At 48.6% G+C, this 20,648-nt stretch overlaps 1 protein-coding gene across 5 annotated transcripts in view; it reads right to left on the bottom strand.

Moving 5' to 3' along the window:
• The window catches only part of RALGPS1 (Ral GEF with PH domain and SH3 binding motif 1), a 287,071-nt gene that overhangs the window by 191,257 nt on the left and 75,166 nt on the right, over nt 1-20,648 (bottom strand). For all 5 annotated transcript variants that reach the window (XM_036854415.1, XM_036854412.1, XM_036854416.1 and 2 more), the window contains exon 5: nt 893-976. In XM_036854415.1, coding sequence (XP_036710310.1) covers nt 893-976 — 84 coding nt within the window. The remainder of the gene's footprint in view (nt 1-892; nt 977-20,648) is intronic.

Raw genomic sequence — 20,648 nt, 5'->3', positions numbered from 1 at the left:
CAGAAGCCCACCCCACTTAGTTGGTCCAAGTCCCTGATATCATTCCTTTAGGTGGGGATGCAGAGCTTCCTACCTGGAGCAAAGGTTCTGACTGGACCAAGTCGGTTTGTAGTAGCATGCGTGCGGCCAGTGACCAGGCCATCAGAAATTCAAAGAAATTCAATTCAAGAAGTGTTTCCTGAGTACCTCATTCATTCATTCTACATATATTTACTGAAGGTCTATTATATGCCTGACATTGGGCAAGGTGGTGGGGGACACAGTGATGAACAAGATAGACATGATTCCTGCCCTCGTGGAGCCCACAGATGGCCAAGGAAGATGGAGACTAAAGAGTTACACAGAATGAGGACAGATGGGGAAAGGACCACATGGAGAAGTACAGGTGCACTGAGGGGACGTATGACGGGGAGACCTTATACAGGCTGAGATTCATGGGAGGCTCCTAGAGAGAGTGACATTCCCGCTGAGATCTGGTTGGGAGCTGAACAGGGAGGACAGCACAAATGGGGGCCTGATGAGACCAAGATATGATGCAGCAGGAAAGAGGTGGGAGGCCAGGATGGCCGAAGCCCACAGAGTGGGGGGACAGACAAGAGATGAGGCTGGAGGGGTGGACAGAAGCCAGACCCACCACGCAGGACCTTGTAGGGCACATTAAGGTGCCCGAACCTTAGCTTAAGTGGAATTGGAAGCCATCGAAATGATTTAAACACAGAAAAGATGTGTTCAATTCCACCCGCTGTGTGAAAAAGCACAGATGAAGGTGAGGGTTTAGGAAGAGGGGTTTGGACCTGGGGCCAGGTGCCTGAGACTGAAGCCTGGAGGGGCTCCCAGCCTATGGGGGACAACAGAGCGCTATCTGCACAGGCACATGCAACGGCGTTCTTACCTGGTTAAACCTCCGGGTAAAGGCCACGACGTTGGGAGCGAGACTATGTTTCTCCTTCTTACTCCATCCACAGCTGGCTAGTTCCTGGGAAGCACAGAGTCAATTTCAACAGTGATTCCAATGGGGATGCAAATACAGCAGGGCATCTAACTGGAATGTGGACACAGAGATGGGGAGGGACTGAAGCCTTGGCCATCTATGTCCTCCCAGGGTGGGAGAGATTCTCCTCCTCCTCTGGAGAAGAGGGCTGGGTCTATAGGTGGAGGTGTATCCTGGGACCCCCAGAGGTGAGGTGAGAAGCAGGATACTTTTCTCCATAACCCCGGCCACGTCTCCCAGGATTTCTGTGCCAAATTATTCTCAACCCCGCCACTGCCACTCTGCCAGCTCCCCGGGACCGGGACCAGAAGCCCTTTCTTAATGCAAATTGTCTGAGAGAGGGTATAATGTTATATTGAGCAGGAGTCATACCCCAGGGCTAACTTAAAATTAAAATCTGGCTGAAGATGCTCAGATTTCACTGACCAAGTGACATCCTCCATTCCTGGAACCAGAGGACGTGCTGGGCCAAGCCCACTGCAATCAGAGAAGCTCCTGGGATGACCTCAGATTCCTTCCGGAAGTTGGCCCCTCCCATCTCTCATATAAACAAAAGGGGGCAGAAGGACAGGTCGCCTTAATATTTTCTTCAGGAGCCTAGTCTCTTCTTTTCTAGCAGATTTAGCATTATAATTTGAGGAGTCAAATGACCTAAATGTTACCTAACAGTGAGGCTGGTTCCTCTCCAAGGGAGGTAACAGGAGCAATCTAATGAGATTACCTGGGGGAAGTAGATAAAAGGGTGAAGGAAAAGCCATTAACTAACTGCCCGGCTTTGCCAGCTTGTGCCTTGGCGACCCCTGGCAGAGAATGCAGGAAAGGAAAGTTCTCTACCCCTCAGTTACAAGGCTTCCTTCTAACTCATATCCAGCCTCTGTATTATTAATGACATTATTTTTTGCCCCACACCTGGAACTTTTATAAGGGCTTTAGTGAGGGTTGGCTGCCTACCAGCTGGAATAGACGCAGATCAGGGTCTACCAGGAAGTCAGGGGGGTGCTGTGGGAATGGCCAAAGACAAACGTGCTGGCTGAGCAGTTAGGCCTGAAGTGCCGTGCCCTTCAAATGCATCTCAGGACCCAACTGTAAGTCATACTCTCTACATCTGCATCCCTTCCTGGAAGATCACACACACCGCCACGGCTTCCACCACAAGCCCACGTCCGGCCCAAGTTTCTCTCCTGACTCTAGACCAGGATACTCAGCCACCTCCTGGCCACATCTCCCTTGGCCTCCCACAGGCACCTCAAAATCAGCACGCCCAGAACCAAAAGGGTGTCTGACCAGCTGCCTTAAGTAAAAACACCTAACGACATGAGATTCATTTAGACATTCAATCTGACAAAAGAGAATGTTTATTACAAAGACACTGTCCATGGAAAAAAATCCCTAACCAATATAAAAACAACCCTGTCTTAATACCCCCATGTGCAAGCATTCCTAGGTGACAGCGAGAGTCAACACTGGTTTCGGCTCACCCTCGAGGCTTCTCTGGCCACCAGCTTTGTGCTTAGGGTTTTGGAAGTCAGGTGCCCTGAGGTGGCCTGAGAAAGGCCTGACCCTGACTGTGCCTGGGGTCAATGAGGTAAGGCCCTGGAAGAGGAGACCTGGGGAGTGGGACAAGTCCTCCCTGAAGACCCCCACAGGATCTAAGCCACTGAGCCACAGGCAGCCGCATGTGGCCCTTCCACGCATGTGTTTAATTCTAACTGGAATCTTCTCCAAATCACATTCCTAAAACATGCCCACATGGAAGATGCACCACGTCAAGGAAAGGTCACTAAATCTGACCTCAGGGACCACCACCAGGCGGCACCAGCCAATGACACCACATTACCATCTTGCTCAATGGCAACCTTTTTTCCTTCCTTCTACCTCCAAGTTTCTCCCCATCCCTCCCATCCTACCCTCTGGAACAATCTTCAGAAGAACTGGTGGGACAGTCACACACTAGTCAAAGGAGTTTTAAAAGCACCCCAGGGAGTGGGTGACCCACTGAGGCAGTGGGGGGGAGACAGCGCCAGTTTGTGGGATGGCAGTGGGGTCTGACTAAGGAGTAAGGCATTTCAGAGCTCTCATACCTCACTGCTGGGAATGCAAAATGGTAGAGCCATTTGGGAGAGCAGTTTCACAGTTTCTTTTAATGTTAAGCATACACTTGACCAAGTGACCCAGCAATCTCACTAAAGCAAACATTTCATTTGTACACACAAAAAAACTGTATGCATGTTTATGGCAGTTCTCAATATGGAAATTCTCAATTTCCCCAAACTGGAAACAACCCAGATTTCCATCAATTGATGAAGGGACAAATTGTGATCCGTCCATATAATCAAACACTACTCGGCAATAAAAAGGAATGAACTACTGATACAGGCATCAGCAAAGATAAATGTCAAAAGCTTTATGCTAAGTAAAAGGAACCAGACACAAAAATATTATAGGATTCCATTTTTATGACATTTGGAGATAGGTAAAAACTATAGGGACAGAAACCAGATCACTGGCTGCCAGGGACACAGGGAAGCTCTGAGATGCTAGGCAAGTTCTCGCCCTGGATCGTGGTGGTTCCATGAGAGAACAGTAGTCCTGCCTACCTTATCCACTGTTTCGCTTTCTGCAGTTTTAGTTACCTGCAGTCAACTGAGGTCCGAACATATTAAATGGAAAATCCCAGAAATAAACAATTCATACATTTTTAAATCATGCACCGTTCTAAAGCGTGATGAGATCTCTCATGCCCTACAGCTCTGTCCAGCTCAGAACGTGAACCATCCCTTTGTCCAGCATATCCTGCCTGTCAGTCACCGAGTAGCCGGCTGTTATTAGATTGATTGTGGTGGTGTCACAGTGCTTGTGTTCAAGTAACCCTTATACTTAATAATGGCCCCAAAGCACAAGAGGAGTGATGCTAGCAATTAGGATATGCCAAGGGACTTCCCTGGTGGTGCAGTAGTTGAGAATCTGCCTGCCAATGCAGGGGACACAGTTTCGAACCCTGGTCCAGGAAGCTCCCACATGCTACGGAGCAACTAAGCCCGTGCGTCACAACTACCGAGCCTGCACTGTAGAGCCCGTGCGCCACAACTACTGAAGCCCACACACCACAACTACTGAAGCCCGCGCGCCTAGAGCCCGTGCTCTGCAACAAGAGAAGCCACCGCAATGAGAAGCCCGCGCACCACAACAAAGAGTAGCCCCCGCTCACCGCAACTAGAGAAAGCCCGCGCACAGCAACGAAAACCCAACGCAGCCAAAAATAAATAAATTAAAAAAAAAAAGTCTTAGGGTATGCCAAAAAGAAGCTGTAAAGTGCTTCCTTTAAATGAAAAGGCGAAAGTTCTCGACTTAATAAGGAAAGAAAAAAATATATGCTGAGGTTGCTAAGATCTGCGGTAAGAACAAATCTTCTACCCGTGAAACTGTGAAGGAGAATAAAGAAAGTCATGCTAGTTTTGGGACTTCCCTGGTGGTCCAGTGGTTGAGACTCCATGCTCCCAATGCAGGGGACCCGGGTTCAATCCCTGGTCAGGGAACTAGAGCCCATGTGCCGCAACTGAGAGATCCTGCATGCCGCAACTAAGACCCAGAGCAACCAAATAAATAAATATATCTTTTAAAAAAGTCATGCTAGTTTTGCTGTCGCCCTTCAAACGGCAAAAGTTATAGCCACAGTGCATAAGTGCTTAGTTAAGATGAAAAAGGCATTAAATTTGTACAATAAGCTATTTTGAGAGACAGAGACCACATTCACCTAACTTTTATTACAGCATATTGCTATAATTGTTCTATTTTATTATTAGCTATTGTTTTTATTCTCTTACTGTGCCTAATTTATAAATTAACCTTTATCATAAGTATGTATGTAGTACAGAAAAAAACAGTACAGTTGACCTTTGAACAACACAAGTTTGAACTGCACAGGTCCACTTTTATGCAGATTTTTTTCAATAGTAAATACTACAGGAGTACATGATGGGCAGTTGGTTGAACCCTCAGATGCAGAACCTCAGATATGGAGGAAACATGCATAAGGAGGGCCACCTATAAGTTATACTCAGATTTTCAACTGTGTGGAGGGTCAGTACCCCTGACCCCCATGTTGTTCATGGCTCAACTGTACATAGGGTTTGGCAGTATCTGCGGTTTCAGGCATCCTCTGGGGGTCTTGGAATGTATCCCCCTCGGATGAGGGGAGGACTACTGTATACATTTATCAAGACTCACCAAACTGTTCACTAAAAAGCATGAATTTTGGACTTCCCTGGTGGTGCAGTGGTTAAGAATCTGCCTGCCAATGCAGGGGACACAGGTTCGAGCCCTGGTCGGGGAAGATCCCACATGCCACGGAGCAACTAAGCCCGTGCGCCACAACTGCTGAGCCTGCGCTCTAGAGCCCGCGAGCCACAACTACTGAGTCCGCGTGCCACAAGTGCTGAAGCACGCACACCTAGAGCCCGTGCTCCACAACAGGAGAAGCCCCCGCAGTGAGAAGCCCGCGCCGCGCAAAGAAGAGTAGCCTCCGCTGGACACAACTGAGAAAAGCCCGCACACAGCAACAAAGACCCAATGCAGCCGAAAATAAATAAATAAATAAATTAATTAATTAATTATTTTTAAAAAGCGTGAATTTTACTGGATAAAATTAAACCTCAATAAGTGTGACTAAAAAAAAAAAAAAAAAAAGGAAAGGAAACAGTCCAAGCATCAAGGACTGTGAAGGGAAGCGCAGCAATAACAGCCATGCAAAAGAGCTAAAGAACAACTAGTTCACGTGGGACTAAGACAAAGAGGCCTGATGGAGGGTCTCCGGAAAAATTAATGCAATTAAAATATGATAGGAATAAAAACATAACAGCAAACTTGCAAAAGTTTGAGGACATGATGAGGGCAAATGATGATAGAAAAAAAGCAATTATAATCTCCAGGAATAACAAAAACCAAGAAATTCCTGTTTGTATATGTTTAAATGTTATATATGTATTTAAATAGTATATATACATTTAAAATAGTATATATTTTAAATGTTTAAATATATATATTTTAATAGCTGTATACATTTAAATATTTTATTTTTTCCCCAACATTAGGCAGTTGATGGATTAAAAGAAAAGGGAATCTGTGGGCCCCTGATGTGAGGCATATTCTCTCTTGAATGGCCCAGGGTCCTTAGAGAATGAATACAACCCTGGCACACTACCTAGCTTGGCAATGAATGACATTTACACATTTACATAGCCATAAAAATGAATGCTGTTTGCTGGTTTGCAACTTTTAGAGTCAACCTAAGGAAAACTGATGGACTTGGTGTAACTGCAAAATGTCAGGATGTTAATTTAATTAACTTGACAGTGTAAAAGTACAGCTGACAGAAGGGTGGCAAGTGAAGAAGGGGAGGAAAAGCATGGGAAGTGAGGCAGTCAAGAGACACTGTATAAAGCTGATGAAATCGAGGTCTCAGCGCACCAAATAAAGTTCCAAAATAACCAGGAGAAGAAAATCCTCTGGGGAGGGGACTGGAGTAAGGGATCAAAGCGTTTCTTCATAAGCTCTTCTGTACTATTTGAATATCATGAAAAGATTACTTTGAAACAAATTTTAATAGGTGACATGTTACAATATTACACATTGTAAACTTCTAAATTAAATTTTAACAGTTGAGTAAACACTCAAATATACAAAATTTTTATAAACTCATAACCTGCTTATAACCTGTCAGGGTCAACATCTATAACGCAAATGTGTCAACATAAATAACAGATAGTTTTCAGATGGCCACTAGACACTTCTGTACCTTCTGATGGAGTAAGCATGTGAAATCATGGCCATCTGAACCTTCAGGAAACAGGCCTGTCCCACAGGAGACGTCAGGACTTTACCCAAGTGAATCGCAGAGGAGGGAGCAGCTAACTGGGGGGGCTGCCTTAGACCCTCACTGGGACAAAATTGGTTGTGATGAAAAATGGAAGGAAAAGAAAAGGGAAGGAGGAAAGGTAAAAGGAGGCAAGGATGGAAGAAAGAAAGGAAGCGAGAGGAAGAAGGGAGGGATCAGGGAAGAGGGGAAAGAAGACGGGAGGGCGGGGGGGCCAGCTGAGCACCAGCTCCCATGCTGGAGGGGCTCCAGGACAGTCAGACGAGACCTCGGGGAGCTCAGTGTCTGGCCAGTGGGGGAGACAGACATGAACACAAATCACTGTAACTCAAGACAACAAAAGCACTGCACTTTCCTGCTTTATTTCTGAAGGTTGAAGACCTAAAAAGACATTTCCTAGATCCAAGCCTTCTGAGTGACTGTCAGTGGGCTGAGGCATCTTTAGCTCTTTCTTGGGGGGGAGAAGGAGGAGAAGGAGAAGAAGGAGAAAGAGGGGAAAGGGTGAGAAGAAAGGATGAAGAAGGAAGGGAAAGAGAAAAGGAGAGACAACAGTAATGGACAATTTATAAAACACATCTACATTCGATACCAGAGTTAAAGTATGTTTTATGAAATACAGCAATGGACCAAACAAACATGCTCTTGCTTTCTATGTTCTACAGGAGGGGAGAGAGATGAGAAATCTGTGATAAGTCAAATGATGATAAAAAATGTTAACCAGGATGAAGGAATGGAATATTGGAGCGGATGCCTCAGGACGCCTGGCTGATAAACCGACTGGAGTGGAGACCACGAACGAGGTTGGCAGCAGGGCTCTGCGAGGATCCAGGGAGAGGGTTCCAGCCGAAGGAAGTGGCGAGTGTGAAGACCCTGGAATCTCTGACAGGCACAAGATGGGCAATGAGGCTGGAGCTGCTTGAGCCTGGGGCGGGTGGGAGGAGACGGGGTAGGAAGGAAGGGGGTGGAGGCCTCGAGGGCAGGTAAGGACTAGAGTTTACTCTGAGTGGGATGGGAAGGCTGCAGAGGGACTGAGCAGAAGCAGCTCCAAAAGCCTCATGCTGTGCGCTGGGTAGGTTTTATCAGACCCAACCCACCCCGTGCTCTTGTGCTGTGCTACATATAGTCTAACCTGTACTATATCCTCATATACGGGCAACATAATTTTCTCAGGTGAGAGCAATTCATTTTAGTAATCTGAAAGAAACACCTGCTAGGGGCTGTGTGTGGAGAAAGGGAGGAGCCCGGCCCCGGGGGAAAATGAACACGAGGACCTCCATAAGGGCTCAGAAGCCCTGGCTAGACAAACCACAGAGGGCGAAAGAATCGCTGGGGACAAATGGGTGCCTTCTGCGGGGTCGGGGTGCGTGGGAGTCCCTGACCTAGTAGGAGGAGCTCAGCTTTCTCAGCTTCCAGTCTGTTCATTTCTGTACAGCGACTGGTTTACAGTCACTACTGTTTCATCAAGTCCTCAAACTACCGTCTGTTTAGCAAACACGCAGATTTAGGGTCATGCAGATGATGCAAACTTCCCCAAACATTCCCTTTCCAGCCCTAGTGTTGTGCAGCTCTGCACAATTAGAACCAGCTGTCCAGGCAGGGCAGCGGCCAAGTGCAACCCTGTGAACTACCTCCACTCCACGTGACAGAGAAAGGGCCCTGTGAGCAGAAGGGAGAGCGGCCCACAGTGCAGCCCACCCGGATTCCCGGGCTGGTCACGAGGCCCACAGGGCCTCACGTTCATTTCCCACTCTCACCCTGCGGACTGCGCTCAATTCCCTTTCTCTGTATTCTTGGGATATTTTTTTTTTCCAAATAACATCATTCAGACGTTCTCTTTTTAAAAAGAGAACATTTTTTTTTTTTTTTTTGATCAGGGACCTAGCACATGTTCCGTACAGAAAACCTAGACAATACAGAAAGCCCACAGAAGAGAATTTAAATCACCCATTAGCCTAACACCCAGAGAAACCAGAATTTACAATCGGGTCAATAATAATGACAATAACAACAACAGCTAACTTTACTGAGCACTTACTAAGTGTCAAGCACAATGTCAATCGTTTTATGTACATTTATCCTTTGCTCACTGAATTCTCACAGCAACCCTATCAGATAGATACTATAATTGCCCCATTTTACAGATGAAGAAATGAAAGCTTAGTTAGAGAAGTCAAGCAATTTGCTCAAACCCACATATGTGGTCAACGTGAGAGCCAAGATTCCAACCTGGGTCTGTAGGTCTCAGGAGCCTGGCCCCTTGGCCTCAGAGCAGGTCCGTCTCCAGGACGGAGGCCCTTCCCCACTCCCAGGCGCAGAGGTACACAGAGGTGCGCACGCCATACGCACACACGCTCTCTCTCTCAATGGAACTCACACCGTAGCTGTGGCTTTGTCCTTACTACCTCGTCATTACAGACATTTTCTCACATCTGCCCCACCCTCCTTTCACACTCCATACACACTTGACATCTCCTAGAAAACAAGTCATCGTATTCGTCTCCTTTGTTTTTCCTCTGAGTTCTAGGAGAAAATTTCAGTCTGTCTTTTAATTCTCCTTTGGTTTTCTACAGTATCTGTTTGCTGCTCACTGTTTCCACTGCAATTTAAATTTGGTAATCACGTTTTTTCAGCACAATTCACCCTTCTTAATCTGGATCTTCGCCAAACTGCAGTCGTCCGTAACACTGCCGGGAACATAAAATGAATTTCTGGAAGTAATGGGGAGAGGCAGGCTCTGACCTAGTCCTCGCACTGCCTACCATTTTTTGTCCAAACAAAACTTTTCTGTGTCTGGTGAGTATGCTAAACACCACAATCGGAAACTGGAAAAGTTAACTCAAATTTCCAGGGCCACGTGATTCTACCAGTGAGTCCTGTCAGACCTCATAATTTAGTGTTTAAGTAACACCTAATTCTTATGCTAAATAATCTATCCCAGAGCACAGAAAGCAATGGAAAGAAGCCCCAAACCCTAACACCTAACAAATACAGAACAAGTGGGAAAAAGAATCATCCTACATGGTCCAGCAGGTTTGTCTAAAAAAATATAAGAATAAGCTAATATTATGAAAACGATTAACATAATAACAGTACATCAATAAATCAAAGAAGAGGAAAGTGTTATGTTCCTCTCAGATACTGAAAAAAGTAATTAGCAAAATGCAACATTCGTTTGGGATTTTAAAAAGAAAAAAAGAACTTCTTAGAAGCTTAGTAATATCTATCTCAAACCAACAGCCATCATTATATAACAAGAGAAAACACTAAAGGAATCTGAATTAAGTTAGAAACAACAGGTGGTGGCATCCTTTCTCAACAGGTTCCTTATTCTGAACCATAGAACACAGAAAGTGATTTGAGAGTGACTGGTCTTAATTCTCCTAAGACTGGGACGTTTGTACACACCAATGGGACCATCAGGCTTAATCCTCTCATGGATCCCTGGTTTGAGAAAGGCATATAACCCAGTGCTGGGCAATAGAATGTATGCAAGCCAGATATTTTAAATTTTCATAGTATCCGCATTAAAAAAGAAAAAAACAGGTGAACTTATTTTTAATAATTTACTTTATTTAACTCAATATATCCAAAATATTATATTTTCAACCTGTAATCAATAAAAATATACAAAAATTATCGATGTGAGACAGCTTACATTCTTTTTGTTACTATGTCTTTGAAATCTGGTCTGTTTTTCACACTACAGAACACCTCAGTTTGGACCAGTCACATTTCAAGTGTCCAGTAGCTAGATGAGGCCGCCATCTTGGACAACACAGCTCTAACCAATGGACAATGACACTGAACTACAAAATATAATTACTGAAAAGCGATAGTGTCAGGCCAGGTGAACCAAAGACAAGTCGAGAGGCCCCATCAGCAGGGCCGGGGGTGAGGTGGGGAGCCAGGCAGCCAGCTGAGAACCAAAAAGGAAGGTTAGCCTGGGACAAGCAAGAAGACAGAACAGGTGAGGAACCCACTCATGACTGACCTTAAGTAATGGGTTTCTGTATGTCCCTGTTACTGAAGGTCTGTCTCCACCTCCACTCCCCTGCTCTCCAAAGGGAGGTAGAGCTTGTCTCTAATGGCTGAGGAAGATTCAGCTGCAGCTGTATAGGAACGCAGGTTACAGAACAGAATGAAATACGTTCAAAAAAGATGAGAAGGACTTCCCCCTGGTAGCACAGTGGTTAAGAATCCGTCTCTGCCAATGCAGGGAGACAGGTTAGAAGCCCTGGTTCCAGCAAGATCCCACATGCCGCAAGAGCAACTAAGCCCGTGTGCCACAACTACTGAGCCTGTGCTCCAGAGCCTACAAGCCACAACTACTGAGCCCGCGCGCCTAGAGCCTGTGCTCCGCAACAAGAGAAGCCACCGCAAGAGAAGCCCACACACTGCAATGAAGAGTAGGCCCCGCTCGCCACAGGCTAGAAAAAGCCCGCGTGCAGCAACGAAGACCCAACGCAGCCAAAAATAAATAAATAAAATAAATAAATTTAACAACAACAAAAAAAGATAGAGAAAGACATGTGCAGCCCACTTTGGCAATTTCATGTTTTTACAGGGTCTTCCTAAGTAAGGAGTCCTGGGTTCTAATCTCAGCTGTGCCCTGAACCCCTCTGAGAGTTGGGTCAGTCCTTCCACTAGGGGGGCTCAGTGTCCTGTCTGTAAAATACAGTGGCCCTCGATGGTCCTTAAGATCCTCCCAGTTCTCCCATTCTATGAGCCTGCGGAAGCAGAGGTCACAAGTGTAGCTTTATAGAAAAACGTTACTAAGTAAGCCCTGTCCCTGGAGACTGCATGACTGAGCAGTTTCTTTGCAAGTGTTTTGAGGGGGTGTGAGAGGCTGAGTCTCAGAGACATAGTCAAGAAGGAGCAGGGGGCTTCCGGGCACTGCGCCGGTCCTCAGGGATGCGGTGGACACGACAGTCCGGGGAGGCAGGAGACGGGAACCAGCTCGGGGTGAGGCAGGCTGGGGGCAGACAGAGAGAACACAGCCCCAGGTTACAGAAAGAGGGAAGGGAATGAAAGTTGGAGGCTAGGGGAGGGAAGGAAGAAGGAAGAAAAGGGAAAAAAAGAGAGAAGAAAGAAAGGCGTTCGGGGTTAAATCCAGGTGGGATCAGGTAGGGGAGAGGCGCACCCAGGGGGAGCAGGGCGGGGAGGGAGGGTGTGGAGGCCCCACGGGGGCAGCTCGCTGTCCAGGGCAGGAGGGAGAGCAGCGGCAGTACCCGGGGAGCATCCCACAGGCTTTCCACGTCCCCAACAGAAGCATCCTCTGAAGGTCTGCATGTCAGGAGCAGACACAACTGTCTGGTCAGATGCCAAAAAGGCAGCACTGGCCACCTGACACCAGGGACACATCCAGGGAGGCTGAGACCCAAACTGTGTGGCCCCCAATCTCACCAGACAGGAAGAGAACACGGTGGGAGCACATTGAGATAACCAACCACCAGCCCCATGGCTCCTCCTCACTCTGTGAGGAGGGTACTTCTAGACAAGATCAGTCCTGTTCCCAGGCTGAGAATAATAATAATGAGGATAACAATAACAACAGCAGCTCAGCATGCTTACTGTATGCCAGGCACTAGGCTAAATACTTTTCTTACATTACATCCCTCAATCTTTTAACAACGGCATTCACCAGGAAGCGCTATTATTGCCCCCCATTTACACACAAGTAAAATTGAGATCCAGAGAGGATAATTCACTTGCCTAAGGTCACACAGCAAATAAGTGACAAAACTGGGATTCAAACCCAGGTGTGTGTGACTCTAAAACCTAAGCTCTTAACCACTGTGCTTTCAGCCTGGTCAAGCATTATTCCCATGCTTTTTCACCAACATTTTGAATAACACTGATGGAGTATCTGCAAAGTGGATAGCACTATAGGGGTTACAAAGTGAACAAAAGGTCAGGGAAGGAAGAGAACCACAAGGTATTGCATGTTTCCTACACTTTAGGTACTGTGCAATGTGCTTACATCTAGTTTATTTTGCATAAGTTTCAAAGCCAGACCATGAAGTCGATTTTACTATTCCATTTTACAGATGGAAAAACTGAGACTCACAGAGATGAAGTCATTTATACAAGTTCATCTAGGCAGTAAATGGCAAAAACCAGAGCCTGAGCTTTTAATACAAAAAGGTCCCAGGGGGACACTGAGGTATAAGGTAACCAGACAGGGGGCCTGGGAGTGGACAGATTTCACTCAGAAAAGGGTGAACTGGGGTTGGGGGGGGTGTCGGTAGGGGTGCGTTGTAGAAAATGATGAGCCTGGAGGCTGCACAGGGGCTCAAGGCTGCCCCGCCCTAAGGACATCCTCCCCCCCCCCCCCCCCCCCCACCCCACCCCAGCTCCCAGGCCTGACTTCATCTGGATCGAGGCAGAGTTGCAGGACGGGCCACAGGGTAAGTCTTCATTCATCAAAATAGTTGTTTCATTCTAAGTGTCACACTGAGTCTTCTCCCCAACCCCTGGTAATTTGCTTTTTGATAACAAGCAACGTGAAGCCCCTGGATAGAGCAGGATTTCTGGAAACAAAGTGAGCCCTCTGATAAACTCCAGCAATGGCTTCGCAGCAGGACCTATCACAGGGGTGACTCGGGTTTGACACTGGAACTGTCTGATGGCAACCAGGGAAGGCCAGTGCACAAGCAGCCCAGAAGGAACGGCTCTTTCAGAAAAGCTGTTTCCTCTGCTGAGAAGCTAAAACAAAAACCACCTTTCAAATGTTTGATCTATACAGGGATACTTGTTGAAATTAAAAGTGTGAGGAAGCCTTTCAGCCACCGGAGCCAACAGCCTCTGAGGTGTGACACCACCTTTTGTAGGACAGGGCGTGAGGCCATGGCTCCGATCACCACCTCAGGCCTGGCCGCCCCTCAACTCGTCTCCAGCCCCATCTAATCAGTAATGCCAGCCAGTCTCCCCGAGCGCCTCCCCTGTGCCAGGCTCTGTGCGAGGCCTGGGGGATTGAGCAGTGAACGTGGCACCTGCCTTCCAGTGGAGAAGACAGGCGTTAATTAAGAACGTGTTGCTAAGTGCCTAAGGACAAGTTCCAAGCAGTAATGGGGGGCTGGCACAGCTGAGGTGCAGGGGACTGGGAGCGAGCCAGGTCACGGTGACAGGAGCGGCACGGAGGGCAGGCATGGCAGGCAGAGAACAGCCGGCGCACAGGCCTGGGGGTAGATCCGAGGGCCTGCGAGGAAGCCAGAGCAGGGGGAGCAGCGAGTGGATGGGGAGGGCTGGACAGGAAGGAATAAACCAGGTCTCACATGGCCTCCAGACTTGGGACAGATCCTATGGGCACCGGGGAAACCAGTGGAAATCTTGAAGAGGCTCAGTGATGTGGACAGAGATTTAAAAACTACAGGGTGGGCGACAGAGCAGGAAGGGGCAGAAGTGCATGTGGAGATGAGCATTAAGATGAGGAGGCCGTGAGAGGGCAGCCTAACCTCGGAGGTGACTCTGGGGACAGAGAGAGGGGGAAGGAGGGGAGACGGGGCAGGGACTGACTAGGGGCAGAGAACATGGGAGAGAGGAGTCGCCGATGACAGACACCATGTTCCTGGCCTGACCGGGTGGACAGGGGTGCCATCCCAGGGGTGGGGACCACAGCAGGATTCTGGGGAAAGAATCATGGGTTTGGTCCGTGGCATGCTGTGGCCGTAGGGCCTGTGCAAACTTTGGCTGCTGCTTGTTCTGCTTCTTGAAGGAAGCACAGCTCTGCCTATAGAACCAAGTCCCAAGAGCCCTGGGCATGGCATTCAAGGCCTCCACAATGGGACTACCCTATTCTCTCATCTAATTTTGTACAGCACCCTTCCCCTCTCCTTTGCTCTGAGCAAACTAATCTGCTCACTGGTCCCTGTACATGGCCACGTCCTTCCTAAATGCCTTACCAGGTTCAAGCTGTTCCCTCAACCTGGAATGCCCTTTCTTCTGATCTTTTGGCCAAATCACACGGATCTCTCCAGGCCATGAACAAACCCCCTCCAGGATGCTCTGCCAGCTACCCCGGCTACAAGTATAGGCCCCACTCCCGGACAGTGCTCAGTCTGTCCCCTTCAGTGTGGCCCTTGCCATTATTTACATATATTTCTTACTTTCCCCATTAGACCAGGGATTCCGCATTCGCCCTCGAGTCCCCTGAAAACCAGGCAGGGAGCCTCACACGTGATACATTCAGGTCAATATGTGCCGAATGACTGAACGGTAAGCATGGAACCCGCCGTCCCCAGCAGGCCCAGGAATGCCTACCCAAGCCACGAGAAGATCGCTTGGAAGAACGTCTCCTCTAACTACATTCAAATCCACAGCTCCACTCGGAGACCACACACTGGCCCCCGTGCACATCAGCCTTCTTCCAGATGCCACTCAGACTCCAAGGGCTGACTGTACCTTGACTTCAGCAAATACGCAGCCAAGACGGCTCAGCGCTGCTCTGACCGCCTCCACACCAGAGGGCAGAGGCTCAGAGCCTCCCACAGTCTCACAATCACCTCTGGGGTCTGAAATGGACCCTGGGGGTGTAGGCAGGTAGGCAGGGGCTGGCCACGACCTGAGCCCTGAGTGCTCCAGGTCCAAGAGGAGGGAAAAGTGGCCGAGGAGTGGGGCTGTGCTCTGTGGAGTGGGACAGGGCTGGGGAGAGACGTGCAAATTCTGCCGCGCACAGAGGTGTCTGGGCATAACATTTTAAGAGGCTTGCCCTCTCCAAAAAGTTTATCCACAATGCAGAAGAGGAAAAAGGGAAAAAAACAAGAGATCACAACTCATTTTATGAGTAGTTTTCATCCAAGACTCTCATATTTTCCACTGAAGGAAAAGCCAATCTACATCTAAAGAGTCAAATTTTCAAGATCTACGCTCAAGAGAAAGGAACAATCTCCAGCCATAAATTAAAAGTTTGCTTTAAACTCTCATTTCCCAAGAGAGTCAGAACTTCAGAGCCCTCCACGCCCTGCAGTTGGGCCCTGACTGTCCACCCGTCTAGTCAGAAGGCAAACAACCCAGGCCATTTGCAATGACAAGCAAACACTAACGAATTTCGGAGCATGTCTGGTGCTTGCGTTTATAGATCATAAAGTCATCTGGCTTCTTCTCACCCAGGCTGACATGCCAATGAGGCAACCCCAAATATTTATAGGCAGGAAGGGGTTGCCAGGACCACTCTGTGGGAGGGGGGCTAGGGGTAGAGGGGACTGTCTGTAATCTCCCCATTACATATAAACCCATTTTTATGCTCTGACATTCAGCCTCAATCTTGGCATGCAAAATCCTATTAAACAGTATTTATTTTTTTTAAGACATCAATCTAACTGTCTCAATTGCATACAGGTACAAACGTAGTCAGAAGTTACCAAAATGGCTTTTTAAATATCAGCCAGTTATAAATAAAGGATTTAAAATGCAGTTAGATTTTTCCAGTTAGATATATAATTTGTCTAATACACACGGACTGAATTCTAAGTGTCTGGAGGAAAAGTACTTCCGTAAAAAATAGGCTGTCGGTCCGTGGACACCACACATGTCCCCAGCTCCCAGGGCAGACCCTTCATTGCCCAGCCAAGGCAGAGCCCCTGTCCTGGCCACACTGCCATGACCACCCAGGGGGAAGGGACGGCGGTGGCTCTGGGACTCCTTCCACCGCAGAGGACTCCTTCCACGACCCAGATGGCCCAGACTGGCCCCTGGCTGTCTGGGTCCTCCAGAGGCTGACTTTCATCCCCCAAAGAGGCACACACACAAACCACAGGAAGAGTTACTAACATGCAGAATGAGCTCCTGCATAAGGAGATCTTTCTTAACCCGAAATAGCTACACAGCGTTCACTTCTTAATGGCCAAGTGTCCCACATCTGACCTAAGCCGTGTGCAAATAAAGGCTGTCTGAACATGGACCATTTGGGGGCATCAATGTGCAGAAGCCATAGCTCATTTAACCGGCTCCTCCCAGGCCCCAAACCCCTCACCCCACTCTCAGGCTCCATTCAGAAGCCCACACAGTACAAACACGAAGGGTGCTGACTGGAGCAGGTAGGGTCTCAGAGCCAGAAGGTCCCCAAGAGGCAGATGACGTATTGGGACAAGGGGACATTGAAGGACACTGGTTCCCCATTACTCGCACGCTGGGGTGTCTGCCCAGCTCTTGACCATTCCTACTTCTCTGGGAACTGCACCTTGCCCTCGACCCCATCACAAGGGTAGTCACCTTGGATGACATGAACTCGACCCCCACCGCGCCATCAGTAATTCCTTGTGTATGAATTTGGACTATAGGTGCAGGGAGAGAGAACAGAGTCAGCCTCCAGGGCTTAGGGCAGTCATCTTGTGCCTCCCTTGCCTACCAGGGAGTCAGAGGGAGCCGGTGGAAGCCCCGAGAAAGGGAGCTGAGGAAGGATGGAGGAGAGAGAGGAAAGACTAGTCTGGCCAGGCTTCTGAGCCCGGATTCCAGCCTCTCTCCACTTCTGGGTTCCATGAGACACCCCGAGGCTTACAGAAAATTCCCCTTTTTATTGGCAAATTCCCCTTTGTCAAGCTGGCTTGAGCTGTTTTCTGTTACTTGAAACTAAAAACATCACCTGGTCTCCCACTGTTCTGTTCTCACAGCCCGGCAGCCTGGGTGGCCTCAGTGAAGGAAAGGGTGAGGAAGGGGAGGGACAGCCTGACGGAGGGCAAGGCTTAGAAAGCCCCTTTCTCAGGGAAACCAATCAAACAGGAATCCAGGGACCTCCTTGGAAGAGTCAGGAGCCAGGAACCAGAGACCTGGGACCTGGTTTCCAACTCCGAGGGAGTTTGGAGTCTGTTGACATTCCCAATGTGCAGCTTTGCTTCCCTGCTTCCCTGCAGAGGGGTTATGTAGCTAAAGGTCAATGAAGTCAGCGCTGTGAGCTAATCCTTCAGAAGTGGGAAGGGTGGAGATTAGGAGAGCATCTCATCGCACAGGCATCCTGGGGACATATGCCCCAGGGTATGGAGTTTTTGGGAAGGGAAAGCTAGCCTGGGCTCAGAGGTTCAGGGGCTCAGAGAAGTGAAGCGAATTTCCCAAGGCTGCACAGCAGCAAGTGCGAGGCCAGTTCAACCTAGGTGGGCCATACACTAAAACCCATGGTCTCAGCTCCACCCCCATCAGTAGATTTCACCTGCCAACTCTTCTTTCCTGGGGCCTAGAGCAAAGCAGCATTTGTGACCATCAATAAAAATAATAATGACCTCTTCTCCCCATCCCCACCAAAGGGACTATTTACAATCACGGTCCTCAGCGAAGGGTGGTCCTGTTAGATGGAGGTGCTCTGTCCGCCTGAGGACCCTGACGGATCTGAGGCCGCACACTGGGCTGCAGAAGCTGGGGATTGGATCTGTTCTGTACAGAGAAGGGAGATGGATGGTCCTGAGAGGGGAACAAAGAGCTGGGAAGAGGCTGGGATCAGCTAAAGAACCCACAGTGATGGCGCAGCCGATGGGTATTTTAGAAACAGTGATGCCTACAGCGCCTGTTAAAGCTGTTAATGTGGGTCCCAAGGTTCCCTTTCCAAGAAGTCTCCACGGCTCCCTAGCACTTTAAGTGGCAGGTTCTTTGGGAGGAACCTGCAGAGTTGCTGCTCCATCACTGTGGTTCGGTGTAGAAATGATGTACGTGCTAGGAATAAGCCTCCAGGGACTTGCACGGATCTGCAGAAAGATCTGGCCTTCCTAAATCCACAGGATTGGCATTCAGGACTCCAGACCAGTTTGCATCCATCTCAGAGAGACATCTGGGTGACAGCAACAGCAACTTAAGGAAGAAGAAAAAGAGGAAGATGAGGAGCAGCAGCAGCAGCCACCTACTGGGCACTAATGTTCCAGCCGGAGCGCTAAGTAAGGACTTAAATGCATCATCACACAAACCCTCCCAATAGCACTATGAAGTAGCTACCACTGTCATCACTGTTTTATAGATGAGATAACAAGGATTTAAAGACGTTAAGGAACCTGCCCAAATTCACACAGCTAGTTTGTGACGGAGTGAGATCTCCACTCAGCTCTGTCTGAACCATAACTCACACTATTAACCAGTATGCCACACAATCTCCCCAAAGATAAGGTGCTAGAGCCCTGACTCTTCCCCTTCCTTTCTGGAAGGTTCTAGGCAACCAGGGATCCTATCCAAGATGCATCCCATCCTGGCTGCTCTGGTTATCACTAGGGCCACTTCTCTCAAGGCTGCTCCTTCAGGTGTTTTGTTTTCCCAGGTCCCACTAAGTGTCCCAACTTTCAGGGACACTTTGAGCCCTAAGAAGTCTCCAGTGGCAAGTCAGCCGTCAGGATCTCTTCACAAGCCCAGGGGTCCTCCTCTAGAAAGGGCCAGGATCAGCAGCTCCCAGGAACCTAGAACCTGCCAGAGGGTGTGCAGATAGGTCTACAGAACAGACCGATTTAAACCTTCTGAGAGGGGCTTCCCTGGCGGCGCAGTGCTTAAGAATCCGCCTGCCAATGCAGGGGACACGGGGTCGATCCCTGGTCCAGGAAGATCCCACATGCTGCAGAGCAACTAAGCCCGTGCACCACAACTACTGAGCCTGCGCTCTAGAGCCCGCGAGCCACAACTACTGAAGCCCATGCGCCCTAAAGCCCGCACGCTGCGACTACTGAGCCCACACACTGCAACTACTGAAGCCCACGCGCCTAGAGCCCGTGCTCTGCAACAAGAGAAGCCACCATAAGGAGAAGCCCACGCACCGCAGCAAAGAGTAGTCCCTGCTCGCCAGAACCAGAGAAAGCCCGCGCGCAGCAACAAAGACCCAACGCAGCCAAAAATAAATAAATAAATAAACCTTCTGAGGAAGAAGTGAAGTGATCTAATTGCCTTGTCATGCTCCTGGTGCCGGGCACCTCCTGTGGGTGTCTCACAGGCACCTCAAATTCAACACCCACGAAAACAAATTCCCCAAGTGCCCACCCCACCCTCCATCATCTGCTTGTCCTCCATCAGCCACCGAGGTGCCCAGAATCTTCACGTGACCCAGCCACACGGGAGATTTCTTTCAGTGCCCTGTCCTCCCTGTCTGGGTCTCTCACCTCAGGCCTTGGCCCAAGCGGTCCCCTCTGCCAGGAATATTCCTCCTCCTCCCCTGCACCCTGACCACCTCCACCTCGCGCCTCAGGTGCAGGTTTACACACCATTTGTTCAGATGAGCTTCCCTGATCCCCTACATGACCCCAAGCCAAGCTGGATCCTCCTTCGAGGGCGACTATGGCACAAGTAACGCTCCAGACAGGAGCCCTGACTGTTCTTTATCGAGGCACTTGTTGAATTGCCCATCTTCCCTCCCTAGACCATTAGCAACTCGCTGGAATAGCACCTAAGAGCCTAACTTGTTCACCTTTGCGTGTCCGGCTCCTAAGGAGGAACCTGGCCAGAGTGGGTGCCAAATAACCAATTGCTGACTGAGTGAGCGGAATCCTGTATCAACCCACAGGAAGTAAAGTGATTTGAAAAAATGAGTGTTCCAGATGGTGGCGGCTCAACTCTTTAAGCACAGCAAGTGTTCAGTCAGTGAGTCAATGACAATTTACTGAACAGATACTACGTGCCCAGCACCAAGCATTTGAGAGACAAAGACACACAAGGCTTGGGTTTCAGGGCCCTTTGGAATCTAATGAAAGCTATGGGCTCCCTCCTCAGTGAAATGTGAGTCACAAAATTATGTGAAAGTTTTTACACTATATATTTTTTCATTAAGTTTAAATGAAAAATCTTTTCAGAAATTATTTCTCTTATTTTTTTCAAGCAAAAAAAATTAACACC

Source organism: Balaenoptera musculus, chromosome 6, assembly GCF_009873245.2.
Source record: "Balaenoptera musculus isolate JJ_BM4_2016_0621 chromosome 6, mBalMus1.pri.v3, whole genome shotgun sequence".
Lineage (NCBI taxonomy): Eukaryota > Metazoa > Chordata > Mammalia > Artiodactyla > Balaenopteridae > Balaenoptera > Balaenoptera musculus.
The sequence above is the reverse complement of the archived record's forward strand: the minus strand, read 5'-3'. Positions and strand labels throughout refer to the sequence as shown.